General features: G+C 40.2%; 1 protein-coding gene across 4 annotated transcripts in view; it reads right to left on the minus strand.

Moving 5' to 3' along the window:
- Positions 1–9,359: 9,359 nt before the first annotated feature.
- MAX (MYC associated factor X) overlaps positions 9,360–24,780 on the minus strand; it is a 54,895-nt gene continuing 39,474 nt past the window's right edge. For 2 of the 4 annotated variants that reach the window (XM_082275916.1, XM_082275915.1), the window contains 4 exons: positions 20,891–20,998; positions 12,426–12,542; positions 12,117–12,240; positions 9,360–9,851 (listed from right to left, as the gene is read on the minus strand). In XM_082275916.1, the coding sequence (XP_082132042.1) occupies positions 9,664–9,851; positions 12,117–12,240; positions 12,426–12,542; positions 20,891–20,998 (537 nt within the window). In that variant the 3' untranslated portion in view covers positions 9,360–9,663. The remainder of the gene's footprint in view (positions 9,852–12,116; positions 12,241–12,425; positions 12,543–20,890; positions 20,999–24,780) is intronic. The other 2 variants (XM_082275918.1, XM_082275917.1) reach the window with 1 other exon arrangement.

Genomic DNA, 24,780 nt, shown 5'->3' on the forward strand with positions numbered 1-24,780 from the left:
GCTGGTTTACCAACATAAGAACTATATATATCATCTAAGATAGCGTTACTCCTCCATTCGGTTCTATATATGCTGATATTAAAGGGGGATCCCAACTGCCACATAAACGTTAAAATATTCTCTCATACTAATTAATACTGTGAATTATTATAATTTAAAATTTATGTGTGACCCACCACGGATATCCTCTCACAGAACATATAAATCCAAAAGTACAAAAAAAAATTTGAAAGATAAAATATAAGCTAACAGAAAAGTGTAATAAATTATACTAATTAAACAAAACATTCCCGGGGGCAGAGCTTGATGCAGAGGAAGATGGCCACAGCTTAGTAGAGCTCAGAGGAAGCGGACACCGCTGTCAACCACCTACAGCTTCCAGGCTCATGAGTAATCGGAAATCCTCCTCCGGGCTGCGGAAGCTCACAGAGTTCTTCCACACGTCCAAGATGGTGCCGTCAACTCCTCCAGCTCCATGTGCGGTGGCACAGCGGGGAAAATGAAAAGCCCAACAAGGATAAAGGGGCTTACATGCACTCCCCTGTCTCCCCGCATAGTGGCTCACCCTGCTCGAGTCCCCAAAAGGCTAAAATGAAGCACTCTCATATAGACTGCACGATACAAGTGAGCAATACTTAAACGACACTGCACTTACCAAAGATGATACCAGGGAGTTGATAGAGGCACTCGAATTCCCCACACAAGGTCAGCCTATTAATGACACGACTATGAAAGATATGCTGCCTGCACAGGGAAATTATCTCTTTCATGGCCCAAATTAATGCAGATGTTTCTGGTTTGGGGGACCATGTGGAATGCAAAATGGGAGAATTTGCGGGAGCACATAACGAGCTTGTGGATCCTAATAATGAATGGAAGGCAGATATGGATGCAATTAATGCTAAATTAGTGGATCTTGTGAAATTCAGGGGAGTGTCTGAAACAGTTCTCTCGTCTGATCTTCACCGCTATATACAGCAAATGATATCTACTATCCTACCGGACACCCCAGATCGGGAAGTGATTATTGATCAAGCCCACAGGTTACCCCTAAATACATACCTGACAATGTGCCTAGCAATGTCATTGTTAGGTTCCACTTTAGGATGATCTTATGCAACTCACAAGAAGCAACTCTCCGTTGCCAAACCCCTATGCCCACCTTCAACTATTTTCGGATCTTTCACAACATACTATTTATCATCCTTAAACGCCCCTATTTCCGTTGAGGAAACAAAAAAAGTTATTAGAGGAGAGGCCTTACAAACAAAGTCTCAGGTGAAGATGGATTCCCACTTAACATTTGCATTCAACAGGGCAGCATCCTCTGGTTCCTTCCCTAAGAAAATGTTGAAAGCGATTGTGATTACATTACCTGAACCGGAAAAAGAGCCTAATCATCCTAAAAACTTTAGACCCATATCGCTAGTAAACACAGATCTAAAGATTTATGCTAAAATTCTGGCAGATTGGCCAAGGTCACCCCATCCCTTATCAAACCAGATCAAGTGGGCTTCGTGCTGGGGCACCAAGCCCCCGATGGTACTCGGCGTATGTTCAATCGGGGGAGAATATTTGAAAGCCGCATAGAACCCTCTGATTTTTTAACTTTGGATGCCGAAAAGGCTTTTGATAGGGTCCACTGGGGCTTCCTACAATCAGTCCCTAATAAATTTGGACTAACGGGGCTAATTCAATCTGGGATCATGGCACTGTACTCCAACACCTCAGCATGCATTTAAACTTCCAATGTTACTTCATATACATTTCAAATAACAAATGGAATGTGTCAGATATGCCCACTGTCCCCCATTATATTTACAATGATAATGGAACCCTTAGCCACAGCAATCAGGATGAACCCCTGAATATCCAGAGTAAAAGTACACAGGGACTCACATAAAATTGGACTTTTTGCGGATGGCGTAATCCTGACCTTGACAATACTACAGACGTCTCTGCAGGAAGTCCAAATGGAACTTCAGAAATTTAGTGCAGTGTCATACTAAAAAATAAATGTCACTAAATCATCCATACTTCCAATGAATGTAAATACAAAAACCCTTTCAAAACTAAAATCACAATTTCCATACGTATGGGAAAAGCACTCATTAAAATATTTAGGAATAATCCTTACCCACCCATCTAATAAAAACCTATGGTCTTCGTTTTATTCCCCTTTTGGAAATGATTAAAAAGGACCTGCACTCTATATCAATCCACAAATTTTCTTTGTTGGGAAGATTTGTGGCATTCAAAATGATGACATTGCTTAAAATATTATAGTTCTTTAGAACCATCCATATCCCCTTACCTGGTAGATTTTTAGAAAATTGGAAACTTTGTTCAGAAACTTTATATGGAAGGGAGGTAGGGCTAGGTTCTCATTCAACACCTTGATCTGGCATAAAGCTGCATAGTGCACCTACCGGTACCGAAAAACTATCATTATACCGCTATACTTGATAAATTGAAATCCTGGTTTATACCCAATACCAACAAACTATGGGTTACCCTAGTAAAGTCGCTAATAATCAAGATCTTTCGTCACTTCTGCAAGCTTCAGCTACAGGCCCTACACCTCCAAATCTCTGATTTCCCATCCATATTAGTGTCACTAGAAGCCTGGGGAGCCCTCTTGAGCATAAAACCCTACAATTCAGGTTACCTTAAGAACCCATTGTCCCTTATGACCTATGGGCATCTTATTCCTTCTCTGAATGTGACACCCTGGATGAAATTGGGATTCTGAGGTTCCAGAGAACCTGAGGAAAAGCTAATTTGCACACATACAAATCCACTTTTTTCACACCAAATTCCCAAATAAATTTGTAACGATAGACTCATCAGTGTGAAACTATTTAAATAGTAAACATGGGTCAAGAGGGGGAATCTCATGGTTCTACAAAACACTTCAATACCCTGATGTGAATCAAAAATCAACTTTCCTCCGTTGGGAGAAAGAATTAGGGGAATCCTTACCCATGGAGATATGGGGCAACAGCAGTTAACCAAAGCTTTAATGCCACTAGATGCACGTACCACTGGGACAACTTCCTTAAGATACTGCATAAAGGGTATCTTACCCAATACAAAAATTTACTCACCCCTCTGTTGGCGACACTGTGGGGATATCGGCAATCTTCTCCATGTTTTGTGGTCTTGTCCGAATATACAGTTTTTTGGAATGCTGTATTTATTCTGATATCACAATTTACAGGTATCCTAACTATGTCCTCTCCCGGCCCAGGATTGCCTAATCTTCACATCTCTAAATTTCCACCACAATACCACACTGCTGTCCCACATTTATTAATAGCATACCCTTTAGTGATTACAAAAAAATGGACAGACAATTTTTCTCCTGATTTATCGGAAGTTATACACTGCCTATAATGAAAGAGTGGTTGACTGCAATAATAACTCTCTATGCTGCTTCAACAATAAATGCTTAACATGGATTCATACATTTCTAAAAGAGGAGGACTTTTAAGATTCATGTACCTCCATACTTACTGAGATGCACATACTGATGGTACAACACCCCAAATTCAAATTTCCTGGTTACTAGTACAAGGGATGCAATTTTACACGGTTCTCCTTTTCCCCTTAGCCTCCCCCTTCCGGTCTATTCCTTTTCTTGATTTGCTTGTTTCTGTTCTATCGGTGGTATACTTACTTGCATGTACTCGAATATTGACGACAATGTAGACCTATGCATAAAAACAATTTTCTTAACATTATATATGGTAGATGACTATGTTGACTGATTAGCCTGCTTAAAAAAAAAAAATGGAATAATGTAAATCTTGTCTTGAAGTATGTAACTGATACTGTTTTCTTGTTTACCATGTATTGCCTTTGATAATTAAAAAAAATTAAAAACTATTGAAACATTAAAAAAAAAAAAAAAAAAACATTCCCTATCCGAAATAAAACTCGACATTCAAGCCAGCAGGAACCATAACCTTAGTTTCAAAAATTTCAAAATGTTTCCCTGCGGCTTAAATTTTGATTAAAATGATGAAGACATCTTAAGTGTTTTGATACGCTATGGGTTTTCACCCCTTTTCTGATGTTAACATGTTCCCTATTCTGACATGAAGAGGTCTCAAAGTTCTACCAATATACTGTAACCCACATCCACATTCTAAAAATAAACAACACCTAAAGTGGTGCAGGTGACCAGATTTCTAATGCGTTATTGTTTTCCAGTCACTGATGCTACAAAATCTTTAAGTTTTCTTGTTATTCGCTTTTGAACTTCTACATGCAGAACATTTACGACATGCATAGAAGCCCGACAAAAATTAAAACAAACGACTGTTCAGCTTTTTAGGAGGGTCAATGACTCCCGGGGCTAAATTATCCTGAAGAGTTGGAGCATTTCTATAAATGAATTGGGGACAATTGGGTAATACTGGTCCAAGTACCCTGTCTTGCTTAAGTATGGCCCAATGTTTGGTTACTATCTTCTCAAATGTCCTGTATTGGACATTCTAATCCAAAATCATACAGAAATCATTAGTGTTCCCATTTATACAGACACTGGTGTTAGATACAATTATGTTCCTATCTAGAGCTTTAACCCTCTCAATTTCTCTATCAATGGAATCTTTAGCATACCTCTTCATTAAATCTTTGTGCTAATACCCTAGACTGAGCTAAGTACTCATCTTCAGAGGAATAATGCCATCAAAGACATATGAACTGTCCCCTGGGGCTATTGCATAGCCACATTTTAGGATGGCAACCATGGGATGTAGGCATTCCTATCCATAGGCTTGAAATGATTATGGAGTTCTAAAACTATCCCCTTTAAAGATTTCTAAATGCAGAAAGACCAAATGATTTAAGTCTATATTCCATGTGAGGGTAATGTTTTTATCGTTGTTTGTTAATCTACTCTTGAAAGATTCCAAGCTAGAAATATCGCATTCCCAAATCATAATTAAATCAATAAACCTCCTTTAGTAGAGGCGGGCAATTTTTAAAAACCACTTACTCCTCCCAATGGGCCATACATGAATTAGCAACACTGGGAGCAAACTAGGCGCCCATCGCTATCCCCCTTGTTTGTAAAAAGAACTGTCAGTTGAATCAAAAATAATTCCTTAAACAAAAATTCAGACCATTGAGGAGAAACTTTCTATGCTTTGACAGATCAGAAGTGGCCAAAGCCCATTTAACTGAATATAAAGCATCCTCTTGACCGATAATAGTGTAAAGCGAACCAACATACACGGTTATTAAATAGCTAAATGGTGTGCTATTAAGAGTATCCAAAATTTGTATCATGTGTTTAGTATCTTTACTATATGCCTCAGTTTTAGTAACCAAGAGTTGGAGGAAATTAAAAAAAAAAAAAAATCAATGTACTGCCCCAATCTTGCAGTCACAAAGTCAATACCATTGGCTATCGGACTACCAGGGGGTTGTTCAATACTCTTTATGTATCTTAGGTAAAAAATAAATGATGCGAGTTCTACAGAACAGTGAGTCAAGATAAAGGGCTTCTTTCCTAGAACTTCCTTCTTTTTACCCCTAGTAATTAAAGCATGTAGTTCATCCTTCTATTCTAATGTGGTTACTTCTTAGTAATTGATAGGTATCACGATCACCAAGAAGGCGGTTCGTTTCCTCCTGGTAACAATTTGTACTTAAAATCACCAAAACCCGCCCCCCCCCCCTTTTTGTCCGCTGGGTGGATTACAATATCTTCCCTCTTTTCTAAAAACGAAATTCCCTTTTTAATGTACTGGGATCACCCATTTCCTTAATTTTAATGGATGTGGGTTACAGTATGTTTGTAGAACCTCGTGAGCTCTTCTTGTCAGAATAGGGGAAGATGTTAATAACATCAGAAAAGGGGTAAAAACCCATAGCTTACCAAAACACTTTGGAGATAATCATAATAGGGACCCCAGTTCCCTCAAGTTTAGGGGCATAGAGAAAGTGACAAAACATTGGAGGGGGAGGGAATTTTATTCAACATTTAAGCTACAGGGAATATTTTTGGATTTTTGATTTTATTTGTACTTTTGGATTTATATGTATTGTGAGCGGATGGCCACGGTGAGTCACACGTAAAAATTATATTAATACACAGTATTAATTAGAGAATATTTTTAAGTTTGTGGAAGTTGGGATCCCCCTTTAATATTAGCATATATAGAACCTATTGGAGGAGCAGCGCTCCCTAAAGGCCCGTACACACGTACCGATCGTCGTCATACAAACGTCGGCGGACGAAAGATCTGCCGATTGTATGCGTGTTAGTATGGTGCCTCCGACAGCTGTCTGCGCACATTCTGCGGACAAGAGTCTTTCTTGCAAACATAAAAATTTTTGTATGCCGACACCAGAACGGACGATTGTTCGCCAGTCAGTACAGAAATCAGCCGACAGACCGCAGATTTGCAAGACTGGGCATGCTCAGAAAAGAAAAACACAGGGAAAGTTAACCATTACATGACATCACTTCTGCAGTCAGCTGAAGTCGGCAGACAAAATTCTTGTGCTGTCTTTGCACTTTTCAACAGACATCGACATCCCGGGGAGAAAAGACGAACGTTTGTATGACGACGATCGGTACGTGTGTACGGGGCTTTAGATGATATATATGGATATGTTGGTAGACCAGCACTATTTTAAGCAAGGGTAATTCCCAATTTTAATTAGGATAAAGACTTAGGGATCTGCATAGCTGATTCAGCTGGCTCTAATAAGTTGCGTGTTGTTCACACGGTGCCCGCAAGTGTATATAGAAGTGGGCTCACTACGGGGCTTTGTTCCCGCTGACAAAGTCCTGCCCAGGACAAAACACGTACAGGGGAGGAGCAACGTGCGACGTCCCCCGCAGCCATCCTTACAGTCTAGCTGTATACTGAGAACGCTGATCGTTTGCACGATTCGATTAGGGGTAGGCGCATTGAGACCAGTCCAGTCATACGAAGGAGGTGAGAGGCTGTGCGAATGTGGTGGAGGGATCCTCAGAAGCAACACCTGCATGTCTTAATTTCAAGCACCTACTCACAGTGTTCATGATCAGGAGGATCCTATGAGATGGCTTACAGAGATATAGACAACATGAATCGTGGTACATATATTCATCCTGTCATAACAGAGCTTTAGGGAGCAGTATATGAGCCAGTGCAGGATGTGGATTTCCATTGAGTTGCACAAACTGCAAGCTTCTCTCTCTAACTATAGACACAAACACACACTCATTCAAAGTGCACAGGGTGCCCTGTCAGAATAAACTGACCATGTCAGTGGAGTACTACTTTACAATCACACTAAATGGAGTTTGGTGGTATTAAAATAAAAAAAACAACATACAATGCAGCTCCCAGCACCAGTCAATGCAAACTGACCCATTTTATTTTTTGCTGCCACATCTAATTGATCAAAAATAAGCAGGGCTGGCAGACATCAATACACTTTTGTTGTATCCAATTCAGTGTTTAATTTAACTACTTTGTTTATCATTTTGTCACCATTTTCTAACCAACTGTGTAATGCAATGACCAGCATGGCTGGGTACACACTGGTTAAGCTTTTTGTCCTACTCTCACCAAAATTTTGGCAAATCTGGAATCTTCTTACTGAGGAAGTCCAGTTAAAGGAGGTAATGCATATACGGGGCAGGGCTACGCTAGTGACATCATCCTGCAGCCATAGTGGAGAGATTGGGATAATCTCATTGTTACTTGCTTTTACCAGACCACTATGTGCATTCCTTTTGTACTTTTTTTAATCCTTTTAGGTTATATATAGAGAGCACTATGGGTCCTCTTCTCTGTTTTGCATATGCTTATACATTTCTATGAATGGTAGACATTGAGAAAGGGAAAGCCAGTTAGTAGCTGAGACCTGCAATCAGCCAGAGGTCATGTTAAGAGAAGCTTGATTCCATCATCTGTTTGCAGTGCAGCAGGTGATATAAAGCATTGTTTGATCTCCGCACCTTTGGTGAGGTTAAACTGGGGAGGTGAGCATTCAATTTGCACATTGGGTGGATGCACATATGACACTTTCATTTCAAGACTTTTCCATGTCTATCGCGTGTCAGGAGATTGCGACTGGCTCTCTAAGGAGCCGATTCACATATCTCGAGAGCAGCTACAGTGCCAATTGCACAGCAGTCCTGTGTGGCTTCTGGTCTGTTGCAGGTCCGAATTCAGACTGAAATTGGACCTAAAACAGTGAACAGGGATGCACCGGACCTCTGCTGTGAACAGTCTCACAGTGGTTGTTTGCGCTTGGACTCTTTAATAACAATGAAATGCAACTTATAACAAAAATCATATATATTCTGAGATATATATATATATATATATATATATAAATAAATAAAACCTACAAAACACATCTCCCAGCACCAGTCAATGCAAACTGACCTATTTTTTTTTCCCCCTGCCACAGCCAATTAGTCAAAAGCAAGCAGTGCTGGTGGGCATCAGTTACCAGCTTTTGTTGTATCCCATTAAGTGATTGATTCGATTTTTTTTTTTTAATCGAACTTCGATCATTAATTTTTATTTGCTCCATCAGCATTTTCTAATTTTCTTAACAACTGCGTAATACAATGGCCCACATGATTGGATAGGCCTTTTGTCCTCATCCCACACAAAATTTTGTCAAAACCAAACCTGCCATCTTTAAGATTGCACAATCCAATAGCAACATTTGGCCATCTTAAAGGGTATGTAAACCCCAACAATGAACTTCTATTTGGTCCCTTGATCTGTTAAATATAAGATTAAAATCATTTTGTTATATCACTTTGTTAAATTACAAGATATCTGTTAAGATCAAAAAGGTATTCACATGTTTTCTGCAGCCCCCACACATATGGACTGGTCAGCTGCAATATATTACATTTTTATTTTTGGGTTTAAATACACCTTAACTGAAAAAGCTGAATTATGATTTTTTTTTTTTTGTTCCCATTTTGAATCAACATCACAATAATCTTTTTACACTCTAATACAATCTCCTTTGGGCTTACCAATAACTATGTAGCATGAAGGTCAATAAGGCAAGACATCACACAACAGTTTTGGAAAATCTAAAGAAGACTGTGCAAACAAATTATATTGTGGCCAAGTTTATATATGTGGCTCCTGACAGTTATTCATGCCAGTAAGTCAATACAGAAAAAAAAAAATATCAGATCTAAGCAACATATTCATAGAAAAATTCATGGGTTACACTTGCCAAAAAATGGGAGTTGTTTACACATATGCATTCTGATGATCAGAAACTAAATGATAAAAGTTAACAAACGAACAGTGTTTAAAATCTGTAACATGTAAAATTAAAAAATAACAAAAAAACACAATTTCGCAATGCAGTTAAAAATAGTTTTATAGACGAATGTGACTGCAAATCGTCATCAAGAAGGCTGCACTCCAGTACAGCACCACGTTTTACTTGCACAGAATCTTTCCCTGGCAAGCCTTTGGATGCTTCCTTAATATTTTAATACAGCATGGAGAGGGAACAATGACATTGAGAAACAAGAAATCAGAGTCCAATAAACTAAAGATAACAGGGAAAAAGTCCTTAAAAGAGCTGAGCAGGGCCTAATTAGGGTCAAAGGGGGTGCTAAAGAAGTTTAGCTTGGTATAGGATGTTCTCTTTATTGCTTTATTTTGCTCAACTTGCTTCCATCCGTATTTTCTTTCTGCTTTGAGGTTCTTCTGGTTCTGACTCTGAGCTGGAATCAGATCCTCCATCAAAGGCTGATATGGCACTGCCATTGGGATTGGTGTAAAGACTGCTGTCAGAGGAAGAGTAGCTGGACTGAAGCCTTGAGTTTGATTTTGCCTTTTCCAGAGCACGAACTGCAAGACAAAATAAAATTTTAGTTACATAGTAGGTGAGGTTGAATAAAGACAATAGTCCATTCAGTTCAACCTGTGTAGGTGTGTGTGGCCGTAATCATCTCACATACCACTGAATGTTCTGATCTTTGAGATGTAAGTCTAAGAGTCTTTTGAAAGCCACCATACTTCCCGCAGAAACCACCTCTTGTGGTAGAGAATTCCACAATCTTGTAGCTCTAACAGTAAAGAACCCACCACCCCACGTTGCCTGAGGTTAAAACGCTTCTCCTCTAATCGCAATGTATGCCCTCGAGTCCTCATGCACTCCCTACGACTGAATAGCTTTTTTTCTATGCCGAGATCACCATTGAGATATTTATAAATTGCTATCATGTCCCCTCTCAGGCGTCTCTTCTCTAGGGAGAATAAATCTAGCGATTGCAGATGCTCTTCATAATTAAAGGTCCTCCAATCCCCCAATTCGTTTAGTAATTAGTTTATTATATGGAAGTTTTCAAACCATGCCTATAATGAGAGAATAAGAGAGGGAGACTTATTGGGGAGGATGATTCCCCACATTTATTGGGACTGGGGGGGAGGGTCCTGCTGGGGAAACTAAGGAAAAACAGTTTGCAGCAGTGTCCCAAACATGTTAGCATGCTTAGGAGGCTCACATATTGTGTTTGTAATAAATACCTTTCGAAAGTCTTAAAGCCATTCACGTGGCGCTACAGGGTCCTTTTGGTCTACGCTCCTTTTCTGGGCTGGGTGGTCTTTGATGCAGAGTGCCACTGGTTTAACAATGTCAATACCGTGCTCTGCACTAGTACACTGTATATGAAGGGCACCATAGTGACATTGCAGCTGGGGCAATTAGGAAAATACGCAACAGCCAATCGTTAAAAAATGTGGGCAAGAAAAGTGCATTCCTGACAACACCAGGGTAACAAATAGGCAATTGTAAAATAAACGGTAAGCAATACCTTTTTTTGGCACAATAACAGGTCCAGGATAGTTGTAAGCTTCACAAACACTCAGGAGCCATTTAAAGCCCATCTCACCCTAAAGCCCGTAAACATGATGAGAATATCGAAAGAAAGGTCATCCCTTTTTTTGCATGCTAGTCTCAAATGAGGTTCCAGCTTCAGAATTGATATAATGTATTGTATAGTAATGTATGCTTTCATTTGAGCATGTCTTGTTCTTCAAATTTTTTTCAGGATGAAAACTGTACTGATTAAACGAAAACCATACCATCTGGTACAAGAAAAATTGTAATATTTGTCCTTTCGGATTATTTTCGGACAAACTGTCATGATTGGCTCTTGAAAGCTGTGTACTAATCGTACAAATTGCTTTAAAAGTGATATTTTTTGCCTGATTTTCTGATCATGTGTACTTTGCTTTAGAAGTACCAAAAAGCACCTCAATTTAGCCTTCCATGTGGACTCAAATGAATTCTGCCAAAATGGTTAAATTTCACCATAAATTTTTAAACGTGAAGATTTTTCACTGCAATTTAAGCACCGGGAAAACTTAAAGAATATGTAAATCCAACATTTTATATTGCTAATATGTGCCTGCTATACCATGTACTTGTATGAAAAAGTATCCTGTTCTCTTTGTATTGCTTCCTTTATGTGAAATCCCTGGTGTTCCTGCTAGTCCCTCTGCTTTCCTATTAAAAACTGACCACACTAAGCAGGAGAACACTTAGTGGTCAGTTCTCTAGCTATGCTCCTCCAATGATCAAACTTGTCCTGACACACACCCTCTGCACAGCCATTTTCTGGGAAGATTAGTGTGCTGCTGTGTTTCTTCCCCAGCTCTTATGGAGCTGAGAAAAGAGGATATGTTGCATTTATGTTTTTTATATCTAGACCAGGGGTCTCCAAACTATGGCCCTTTAGTTGTTCAGGAACTACAATTCCCATCATGCCTAGTCATGTCTGAACATCAGAGTTTTACTATGCCTCATGGTATGTGTAGTTCTGCAACAGCTGAAGGTCCGTAGTTTCAGGATCCCTAATCTAGACATAAATCTTTTGCTTTTCATTTCTAATTTTAAACTGAACGGGTTGTTTTAAAAAAGTGAGGGGTTACAATCACTTTAATTTCATTCTTCTCCAATAGCCATGTAAAAGATCTGCAATTAGATTATGCATGCTCACCCATCTCATACCTATGGCCACATTTATAATTCTTCGTAAAGTACGAACAAATTAACACTTTGCAAGGCGTCTGCCAAAATCGACTGAAAGAATTAACACAAATTGTGCTTACCTTGTTGTTCTAACAGAGCATTCTGTCTCTTTAGGTCATCAATATCTTGCTGGTGTGTGTGATTTTTTCTTCTCATATACTGTATATACTCTGTTGCTTTGTCCAGGATCTGTGCCCGTGAAGCCTTAATGGAGAAAAAAAAACCCGCTAAGCCAAGATTTATCTTTGACAAAAATAAGAAAATGAACTAAACAAAAAATAGTTAAAGTAGATATGTAAAATTACCTAAAAAAAAATAAATAAATACCAAAAAACAAAACTATTCCGTATTGTTGCAAAGGCTCTGTAATTAGAAATTAAGACATTTACTTTATACTTTTTGTCATCCTCTGCATCCTTTCCAATCAGGTCTTTCCCATCTGTGCTCTGAGAGAATAAGAGAGATGTGGTCCACCTCCGACTCGGGCATAGCTTGCCACATGCTGGCTGTATGTGGTAAATATTAAATATTACATTTTTCCTGTTTAAATAAAATATATTATACAATAGATCCCAGCTAGTACTATTTGCCAAGGTGCCTTATTACAGAGAAAAAATACGTAGTAGGAAGATGGGATTTTTTTTTTTTAGGTACCAAAAGACACCAAATCAAAAAAATATATACATTTTTATTTAGAATAAAGCGTTAAAAGCACACGTTCTAAATTAACCATTTTAGTTTGCTACAAGCACCACCCTGGCAGCAAAACAGACTGTCACAAATAACAGTTAACTCCTACGTGTTTCGGTTCAAATAATCTTCATCAGGGGGATAAATATGGGTGGTATGGTCTGAAATACAAATGGATACATCTCAAAACACTTTAACAAATAATATCCATAGCTACTACAAACATACTACATATAAACTTACAAAATCAAAATTAGATATTGGCGTGGTTTTGGTTGCCAATGTGAAAAGTAGATTTTCGAAACTTGAGGAGCACATAGAATGGGAAAAAAAGGGGGGGGGGGGGGGGAGAATACAAAAAAATGAAATTTATATTTGTTTAAATATTTGGAGATGTATTAATTTAGGTTTCAGACTATACCACCCATATATATCCCCCTGATGAAGATTAATTTGGAACTAAACGCGTTGGGGCTATTTGTGACATGTTTTGCTGTCAGGGTGGTGCTTGTAGTTTGTATCAGATGGAAATGGTTCTTTTTTTAATTATATGTGCATTTATTGCTCTAATTGTTATAAAAAAAAAAAAAAAAAAAAGTTTGTCATTTTATGGATTGCGTGTCTTTTGGTGCCTAAAAAAATCCCATCTTCTTACTGCATATTTGTTCTAAATAAAATATATAATTCTATTGAATAGTTTTTAATTCAGAGCAACCTGCTGGACAAGTAAAACTTTGCCATTGGTAAAGTCCGGCTATTATTCATCTCTGTAAAATCTCTTAACCATTTCAGCTCCAGAAGATTTCATCTCCTTCATGACCAGGTCATTTTCTGCGCTACTTTATATTTTTTACACAAATAGAGCTCTCTTTTGGTAGTATTTGATCACCACTGGGTGTTTTGTGAAATAAGAGAAAAAAGACAGACCAATTTTTTTTTTAAAAAATTATATAATATCACAATATAAAATTATATATAACACATCTAATTAAAAAAAATCTAAATGTCTTCATACATTTTAGCCAACATGTAAAAAAAAAAAAAATCCCCATAAATTGTATATTGATTGGCTTGCGTGAAAGTTAGTTATAGCGTCTACAAACTTTGGTAAATATAGATACACACACCCTGAAATTATATATATATATATATATATATATATATATATATATATATATATATATATATATATATATATATATATATATATATATGCGCAATTAACTACTTCTAATTGGACTGTGATACTTATGCAGACAATCTGACACTAAAGGGTTTATTTACTAAAACTAGAGACAGAAAAATTACTTACATTTGCAGATAAACCAAATTAGCTTCTAACCTCAACTTCTTTATTTAAGCTTTAGCAAAAAAAAGCCTGGAAGCAAATTGATTTCTCTTCAGAATTGTGACTATTTTTGCCCTCTCTAGCTAAGTGAATAAACCCCTATCTGACTAACTGCCACTGACATCACCAGTGGCATTAATACAGTGATCAGTGCTAAAAATATACACACTGTACTAATGACTAAGGGGTTAAATATGTGCCTAACTATGTTAATGTGTGTAAAGTGTGCTGCTTTTTTTACTAATGATCTCTCAGTTTCTTATCACTGACAGATCGCTCCGAGAACAGAGCTCTATGTTTAATTTCACCACAGAGTTCTTGGCTGTGAATGTACACAGCCGATCAGCATGTCCCGGACGGGACTTACTGACAGGCTTCCAATGGGTACAATCACAGCGGGAGTGGTATAAATGCCTGTGCCCTAAACACAGAAGTAGGCAGTGTTGTACCAGTACGCCGCCTTGCCTACAGCAGCCGCTCCCCCCCGCAGTGCAATGCAGGCGGTCGTTAAGTGGTTGAATAAAACTGAAAAAAAAATTAAAATTAAGGAGCGATTTACTGAAAATGTACCATCTTGGTAGCATTGCTGCTGAAGCCAAAGAGCAGATTTAGATGGGTGCTTTATCTAACAGTGAAAATAAACTATATTCTATATGTAAACTATACTCAAAAGCTAATGTCAGATTTCATCAACTTATCAAACAAATGGGCACTCATCGTACTTTGCAAGTTTGTCCCTATAGCTATTACGGTGTTAGGTTAAAGTATGTATAAAACTTTTTTATATGAGGAAGGTTTAGCACTCCTAGCGTTTTTTTTTTTTTTACCGTTGTCTGTGTTTTTGCTGGGGAGATTAATCTTCTCCATCTCTTCTGGTGACCACCATCACCAAAATAGAAAGGGATGGGAAATCCCAAATGTTAGTTTTCACCAGAAAAGGTGGTAAGGGGAAATAGCCTCTATGGGCAACCGCTGTCTGGAGGGGAATTCCCTGCACTTTTTACAAAATTCTTCTCACTTCCCATTCCATAGGAAGTGGACGGAAATTCTCACAGTGGGACAAAGACAGTCAACAATAAACTGACGGGGTTTTAGCTACTCTATTCAAAATAAATATTATATACTACATACATACACACACACCTCAGAAATTTTGAAAATTTATCAAAAAGTTCAATCCAAAAAGTGAAGCTCCGATTTTTTTTTATATAGAGGCATTACACAAAAATATCGATTGTAAGCAATTTTGAGGATTATGGCTTACAGCTAGTGAAAACCCAAAATGCAGTATCTCAGAAAACTAGATTACATAAGACCAATAAAAAAAAAAAATTATATTATACTAGATTATAATATAAATAAATAAAAAGTATTGTAGTGCAGAAATGTTGGCTTACTGAAAAGTATGTCCATGTACATTATAGTATGCACTAAATATTCGGTCGTGGCTCCTTTTGTATGAATTACTGCATCAATGCGGCATGGCCTTCCACACTGCTGAGTTATAGAAGTCCAGGTTGCTTTGAAAGCAGCCTTCAGCACGTCTGCAATATTGGGTCTGGTGTCCCATTTTTCTCTTGGCAATACCCCACAGATTCTCTATGGGGTTTAGGTCTGATCCGGAGTTTGCTGGCCAATCAAATACGGTGATGCCATGGTCATTAAACCAGGTTAGGGATGCACCGTTTCCGACTTTTTTGGACCCGATACTGATATCTGCCGTTGTGAAATTGCCGATACCGATCCGGAGCTACACACAAAACAAGCGGCTGCAGTACAGAGCAAAGCCGCTGCTTCATGTGTACGGCTCCTCCATTCACAGGCAGAGTGCATCGGATATCACTCCGCCTGTGAGCCAGGACTATACAGGAAGTAGTGGCTACCATCCCATACTACTACTGCACCTAGTAAGGGATGGCTGAGCCGTTACCAAGCAAAAACCGGATCGGCCAGTGGATCGGTCAATGTTACTGATCCCCCCGATCCATCTAAAATGGCCATATAGGAGCTGATATCCGATTCCGACTATCGGATCGGTGCATCCCTAAACCAGGTATTGGTACTTTTGGCAGTGTGGGCAGGAACCAAGTGCTGCTGGAAAAAGAAATCAGCAACTTTATAAAGCTGGTTAGCAGAGGGAAGCATGAAGTGCTCTAGAATTTCCTGGTAGAGGGCTGCGTTGACTTTGAACTTGATAAACCAGGGAACCAACACCAGATGCCATGACTCCCCAAATCATCATGGACTGTGGAAAATTTTGCATTTTGTTTGGAAATCAAGGTCTCAGACTCTGGAGGAAGAGTGGAGATGCACAAAATCCAAGTTGCATGAGGTCCAATGTGAAGTTTCAACAGTCCGTGATGATTTGGGGAGCCATGTCGTCGTCTGCTGGTGTTGGTCCACTGAATTTTATCAAGTCTAAAATAAGCGAAGCCCTCTAGCAGGAAATTCTAGAGCACTTCATGCTTCCCTCTGCTGACCAGCTTTATGGAGATGCAAATTTTTTTGTTCCAGCAAGACTTGGCGTCTGCCCAAACTGCCAAAAGTACCAATGCCTGGTTTAATGAGCATGGCATCACTGTGCCTGATTAGCCGGCAAACACCTGACCTAAACCCCATAGAGAATCTGTGAGGTATTGTCAAGAGGAAGATGAGAGACACCAGACCCAACAATGCAGATGACCTGAAGGCAGCTAACAAAGCAACCTGGGCTTCCGCAACACCTCAGCAGTGCCACAAGCGGATTGCCTCCATGCCACGCCGCATTGATACAGTTTTCATGCAAAAGGAGCCCTGAGTGCATACTATACTGTAAATTTACATAGTTTTCCACAAGACAACATTTCCATAATAAAAAATAATTTTGTTTTTTGGTCTTACATAATATTCTAACTTTGAGATACCCAATTTTGGGTTTTTACTAGCTGTAAGCCGTAATCATCAAAATAAAGATATGCTTGATATATATTAGTGTGTAACGCATCTATATAAGCTATATTAATTTACCTTTTTGAATTGAATTACTGAAATAAATGAAGGAGGCGTTCCAGCCGCCAATCAAAAAAATAACCATTCACCTGTCCCACGGTCCAGCAGTGCAAGCTTTCGTCTTCATCCTCTGTCCTCCCTTGGCGGTGCCGGCATCTTCACTATGGGCACCCGGCTGTGACCACTTGTGGCTTCACAGCAGAGAGCCCACTGAGAAGGCACGAGTCACGCTGTGCATTGTGAATGGTGGATGCAGTGTCTTAGAAGACTGCAGGGGGAGGGAGGAAGGGGAACTTCCATTGCTGAGTGCAGAACGGAAGTGGGAAGCTGTCATTATCAATAAAGGATTTTGTATGAAGTAATAAATAAAATTTCAGTTAGCGTGTTTACTACTCTCCCTGTGTTAGGAGAGTCCCTGGTTAGAATTTGTATTATAGCAAGAAAAAAGCAGCTAAGTACAGGAAAACGAGTGGCAGAAGAGACTTGTTTGGGCAAAAGAACGCAAGGAATGGACATTAGACCAGTGGAAATCTGTGCTTTGGTCTGATGAGTCCAAATTTGAGATCTTTGGTTCCAACCACCGTGTCTTTGTGCGACGCAGAAAAGGTGAACGGATGGACTCTACATTAGGGACGCACCGAAATGAAAATTTTGGGCCGAAACCGAAAATGCAGGATGCCCTTGGCCGAAAACCGAAAATGACTTTTTCCCCCAAATAATTTTAAAATAGATGGAACAGGGGCATACACCAAAAACAGGCAGCGACGTACACCTGTCGCTGCCACCCTGTCACAGTATATGTACTGTGACGGGTTGGCAATAGGTTAATTTAATTACCAATGGTATTAGTATTAATTATGCAGCATGAGGGGGTTAATGTATTGTCATGTATTGCTGGTCACTGCTGCATTAGTGACCGACCAGTGGCAGTTAATTAACCCCTTTGTGCTGCATTAGTGCAACCAGTATCAGTGTTAATTAACACTGATACTGGTTGCACTAATGCAACACAAATGGGTTAATTAACTGCCACTGGTCGGTCACTAATGCAGCAGTGACAATACATTAACCCCCTCATGCTGCATAATTAATAATAATACCAAAGGTAAGCTGCCTCATCTATCACCCCCCCCTCCCCCCTCCATCAGCCTCAGCGTCCCTCTCCTACTCACTCAGCTCCTCCGGTGTCCATTATTCAAAAGTCCCGCCTCTGGCCGGCCACCCGCCTCCCGGTGATGTCACTACTACTACGATCTGTACAACTACATGAATAAACTGACACACCGGGCGGGAGAGCGGCCGCTAATAGCTGTCACTATGTGAGCCTTAACTTCTCTTCAATTCCCTGTCAGCGGCACGATGTACGTGAATTAACTGACACTCCGGGCGGGCGGGGGGAGCGGCCGCTAATAGATATAACTATGTGATCCTTCACTTCCCTGTCAGGGGGGCTGTGTGTGAATGAACTGACCTGACAGCGGGCGGGAGGGCGGGGGGAGCGGCCGCTAATAACTAACTATGTGAGCCTTCACTTCCCTGTCAGAGGAGATACCCGCATGACAGGGAAGTGAAGGCTCACATAGTTATAGTTATTAGCGGCCGCTCCCCCCGCCCTCCCGCCTGCTGTCAGGTCAGTTCATTCACACACAGTCCCTCTGACAGGGAAGTGAAGGATCACATAGTTCTATCTATGAGTGGCCGCTCCCCCCGCCCGGAGTGTCAGTTAATACATGTACATCGTGCCGCTGACAGGGAATTGAAGAGAAGTTAAGGCTCACATAGTGACAGCTATTAGCGGCTGCTCGTCCGCCCTCCCGCCCGGTCTGTTAGTTCATTAATGCACAGATCGTTAATTTCGGCATTTTTAACCCATTTTCGGCCGAAATGGGATAAGCCAATTTTCGGCCGAAAATTTTGGTGGCCGAAATTTCGGTGCATCCCTACTCTACATGCCTGGTTCCCACCGTGAAGCATGGAGGAGGAGGTGTGATGGTGTGGGGGTGCTTTGCTGGTGACACTGTTGGGGATTTATTCAAAATTGAAGGCATACTGAACCAGCATGGCTACCACAGCACTTGCAGTGGCATGCTATTCCATCCGGTTTGCGTTTAGTTGGACCATCATTTATTTTTCAACAGGACAATGACCCCAAACACACCTCCAGGCTGTGTAAGGGCTATTTGACCAAGAAGGAGAGTGATGGGGTGCTGCGAGTCACCGGACCTGAACCCAATCGAGATGGTTTGGGGTGAGCTGGACCGCAGAGTGAAGACAAAAGGGCCAACAAGTGCTAAGCATCTCTGGGAACTCTTTCAAGACTGTTGGAAGACCATTTCAGGTGACTACCTCTTGAAGCTCATCAAGAGAATGCAAAGAGTGTGCAAAGCAGTAATCAAAGCAAAAGGTGGCTACTTTGAAGAACCTAGAATATGACATTTTAAGTTGTTTCACACTTTTTTGTTATGTATATAATTCCACATGTGTTAATTCATAGTTTTGATGACTTCAGTGTGAATCTACAATTTTCATAGTCATGAAAATAAAGAAAACTCTTTGAATGAGAAGGTGGGTCCAAACTTTTGGTATGTACTGCATTATATATATATATATATATATATATATAATATATATATATATATATATATATATATATATATATATATATATATATATATATATATATATATATATATATAGAGAGAGAGAGATTTTATATCGCAGTGTTAAAATATCCTAAATCTGTAATCAAAATCTGGGTCTGAGTCAAGCTGTTGTGGTTAAATCTACTAATATAGAACCATAGGAAACATTAGCAATGAAGTTAAATGTTCTAGGGTTACAGGAGATACATGAAAACCTATTACGAATAGTTTTTTCTGCCCATTACATGTGGAAGAACAGTTTCTAGTAAATTCCTCTAAGGGGTTTTGCTGGTAAAAAGCTCATCTAGTACCAACAACTACAGGAGGTTAAGACATTGGATGTGAAAAAAAGTTAAACTAATTAAGTCCTACTTATACTGTAAATTGGTAAATTATGTAAAAGATTAATGGCTCATTCGCGCCATATCCATGCAATATCCTGTGTTGCTCTACACACAGGCTCAACATTAGGAAACAAAAAAAATATTGTTTTCCATTTGCCAGGTTCCCCCCATAACCGTGTTGAAGTGTGAACCATCACAACTGGCCCAAACTGTGAACCTGCCTGCCATTTCACAAGGAGGGATGCATTTGTAGGCATTTAGAGCAGGCTGTACCTGCAACAGTACAGGAAATGCAAATGGGGCAGTTTTCTGTGCCTATTGCAATCCTTATCAATATCAAAGAGATAAGGGAGCTGCTATCAGGTCATGGACCCATTCTTCCTTAATCTATCCTAGAATAACATTTAAACATTCTTTGCACATATCAGTCTTAATAAACCAAGAGATTATGCAAGACCCATTTTACCCCTTCCTGCTCTGCCCCGATATACCTTTACTAGGGTTCTGTATGCCTGGGGAGTGGGGAGGATCATCAGTCAGGTGACTACTGTGATTGCCTGTCACGACTGGAAACTGGTCCCTACACCTACTGATCGTTACTGTCCTTCACAGCTTGGTCTCTGTGCTGTGAGCAAATTCTCAGCACAGAAACATTAGCTGCCCAGTGACACATATTGCAGCATGTGTGGTACGCAAGCGGCAACAGGTTAAGGAACATGTAGAGCTTAAGCTTGGCACTAAGAATTTACAATCTGATACCTGGTTTAGTAAATTCTCACGATAACTGCAGTGGTATGACACAGGGTGTGTGTGTATTTATATTAAACCACAATTAAACTCACCTTTTCCCCTTGGAGTGAAGGTACTGAGTCTCTTAGACTGTGGAAACTGTCCTTGATATGGTCCCTGCGTTTACGTTCTAGCGCATTGTGATGTGCTCTTTTGTCCGCCTACAAAAAAAAAAGTTAGTGATTTAATAATAGGATAATTCAATGGAAAAATGGGATTTTTGACTTACCGTAAAATCAACTTCTCTTATGTTCATTGATGGACACAGCTTCTGATCTTCTTAACCATTGGGTTATACTGCCCCTTACAGGAGTAGGACACTAGGCAGAAAAAAAGTCTGGTTACGCCTATGGGCAGTCCCAGAGGGGATACTCCCTCTCCCTGCTATAATCACTCCACAGAGGGGAAATGCAGAATTACAACTCCACGATACCGACCCCACAGGGCCACCAGCGTATCCATGGCGTCTGCCAGAAGATCCCATGACCGAGCCACAATCCTCTGCAACTTTGTTGAGCCAGGACGCCAACAGATCCACCTGGGGGGGATGCCCCACCGGAGACAACTGAAAAAACCTGTAAGGCCTTTAATGATATCATCCAGGGTAGCACCAAATAGGCAATCTTCTTGAAAGGGTAGATCAGCCAAGGCCTTTTTAGTCTGGCCCGCAGACCAGCATTTGAGCCAAAAGACAGGCCGAAAGACCACTGCAGAAAGAGCCGAGCCACTAGGGGAGCCGCATCCAAAGAGACATCACAGATAAATTGCAGCCCCTGGACCAGGTGGTCCGCCAGCTCAGCAAAAGCAAGGGGAGGGGGGGGGGGGGGGACAGATACTCATACCAGGAACCAGGCAGGCACCGCTCCAGACAGAACCTCCTTTCCATTGAAATAGGTGGGGCTGTCGGCCAGAAAAAAAAAAAAGCTGCGACTCAGGCCGAGAACCGTTTATATGCAACCTCGCGAGGCGTTTAACTCAAAGGCAAACCCCTGTCCGGTGAGGCTATGTCGTGGCTCCCTTGCCTGACTGGGGTGATCGCTGGATCTAGATTATCCAGCCCGACGCCCAGCTCCGGCAGTCGATTGTAGATCTCACAATATAAAAACCCAGGAGAGAAAGTTAAGGAAAAAAAAATAAATAAATCGCCAGGACGAGATCCCAGCAAGGAACTTGGTCCTTACTCCTGATTAGGCAGAAAGGCCTATAGCAGAGAGGGAGTATACCACCTGGGGGGACTGCCCATAGGTGTAGCCAGACTTTTTCTGCCTAGTGTCCTACTCCTGTAGGGGGCAGTATAACCCAATGGTTAAGAAGATCAGGAGCTGTGTCTGTCAAACGAAAGAAGAAAAGTTTTAAAATTATAGAAAACTACTAGATTGCAGGTAATATTGCATTGGAACCATATCAAAAAAATACTATACGCACTATAAGAGTAACAATTCTATTGTAATCTTGAATAGAGAAAACAATAACAAAATACCTATAGTCTTAAAATTTATGGCTTATCAAAATAAGGGTCAAGGAGCATCACAGAATACCTAAGAAACGGCTGCGTGTGCTACACCTTTTAAATTATTTTACCCAAAAATATTTCTTGTTGTTAAGCGTTTACACAATCGAGAAGTGTTACTTATGTTGCAGGATGCTGTGCTAGAAAATGTGATCAGGCTGCCAAAGCCAGTAGGACTGGTCTTGCCATTTTTCCCTGGAACATTTTTAATTACCTGTTTATCCTGCCAAAAGAACCAGTGGCTAATATGATAACCAGTGGCTAAGATGATGTTCTTCCTTCTTTGCTGCTGCATTGATGGCCCTATCAGGACTAGCCGTACCTAGCTCTGCCCACAATTTCTCAGACTGTCAGCGCATTGCTCTATCTGCAGGAGATTAGGGAGGTAAAAGCCGTTCTCAGGATCTCCCCGCCCCCTCAAACAGACCTAATGGTTCTATGCTAAAAATACCCTCATGAAAAAAGCAAATCCAGAATTCAAAACAAAATTTAAAAATTTGTGCTCCGAGAGTACAACAGAACATTCTTTAGTGCTGGTTCAAACCAAAATTGCACAGGAATGATGTGATTTTCAGCCTATTGATTTTAATGGGCTGTATTAGCACTGGACTGTACCAGAAGTAGTGCATGCACTACTTTTGAAAACACCGCAACTTGTTTACATGGTACTGCAGTACCATGCAAGCTGCGATTGGGGTGTTCAGTATCTATTGATACCCTTAGCAGATTGTGGGTTTCCTGCACCACATTCCAGTGTGAAAGGATAACTGATACTTGCTATGTATTTATATTCACGTTGCATATATTTGTTAGGGTGATGTTTTTACCTTTGGAAAGGTGATGTGTGGCCCTAAAACATTAATATTTGACAAAAAAAAAAAAAAAGGGTTAATTTCTTAAACATACCGTAGTTTACTTGTCTTAGAGCCAAAAATGCAATAGGCAATACCCCACTTTAAGTACACAATGAGACCAGAGCATTTATGTAAAACGAAAATGTACTTAAAGTGAAGCAATACCTTTTTTCACTTAATCAATGCATGTAAATACACTAGCTCCATAGGAAATCTTGGTCAGCTTGACATGGCACTGTTCCCAAACCATAAGTGACAAGGACATCAAGCTTGGGGAGCATGTTAAGGGGATCCAGGACTATGACCTGGTAGATTACAAATAGGATATGTTGTAGGCATGGGTCCCCTCTCAGTGCTCCCTAAGTTTGGTATCCCTGTCACTTATGGTTTGGGAGTAGTGCCATGTCAAGCTGACCAAGATTTCCCATAGACGCCAATGTTAAAAGCCGGGAGTAGTGCCAGGCCAAGTTGACCAGGCTGTGTCTGTACTCGCGAGCGTATGTAAAGTGAGTGTACTGAAAAACGGGGTATGCCTGTAAATCACATTGCAACCCAAGCACATCCCTATGTATTTTGTTTATTCTATTCAGGCTTGGGGGTATCCTCCTACAATCAAAATATCAGAGTTGGGTTACACAGGTCTGATCCCTATCCACATCTTAATAGTCTGTAGGAAACAAAAGCCTTGAAATCTTAATTCAAAATCCAAATTTATGTACTGCAAAGAAAACCCAATGGAAAGTCCAAGAGGGAAATTCAACAGCACTACTAGACAGACAAAATTCAATGGAACCAGAAGAAAGATGTATGCACCACATGGTATGTATGTTGTAACATTGTGCGAGACTAACCTATACATTAATCTTCATAGGCAAGGAATCTGCACACATGACCACATCAGCAAGATTTAGACACTGGGCTATAGGCCCCAAACTTGGGATTCACATAGGATACATCAGTTTATATACATATATGGTTGTCATAGCAGGCTCTGTATCCTGCCCTTTTGGAACCCAAGTAATTTACCAGTCACAGATTTTTTGAGCTGCCATATCATTGCTCAACATTTGTATAAAAAGAATTAAGACTACTGATTCAGTGGGCTAATTTACCAAGTGAGCCCAAGTGTCTTAATTGTAACCAATGAAATGTGATTTACTAGGAAAAACCTAAACCAAGAACATTTTGTTGTTGCTTTTAAGATATTAGCAGTGGGTTGAAGGCATGTTGTTCCATCCAGATGTATAAAACTGTTTCAGTTTTGAATTCCTTGGTCTCAATGGTCAACTATGGTTAATCCAGACTTGAAGTGCCGGTTCACACTGTTCCGACTTGTCGCGGACCGTGCTGTGCAATTGGAACCGTTCTAATAGGAGCGACGAGTCGCTCCGACTTAGAAAAAGGTTCCTGCACTACTTTTGGACAAAGTCGGAGTGACTTGCATTGACTTCCATTGTGTGAAGTCGGTGCAAGTCGTGCCAAAGTCGCGGTGCACAGTGACTTCATTAAGTCGCCCGGAAGTCGTGTCACCCTAGTGTGAACCAACACTAACAGTATTGTTTAGATAAACCGGTAGTTG

The sequence above is a fragment of the Pelophylax lessonae genome (assembly GCF_965119305.1).
Source record: "Pelophylax lessonae genome assembly, chromosome: 13".
NCBI lineage: Eukaryota > Metazoa > Chordata > Amphibia > Anura > Ranidae > Pelophylax > Pelophylax lessonae.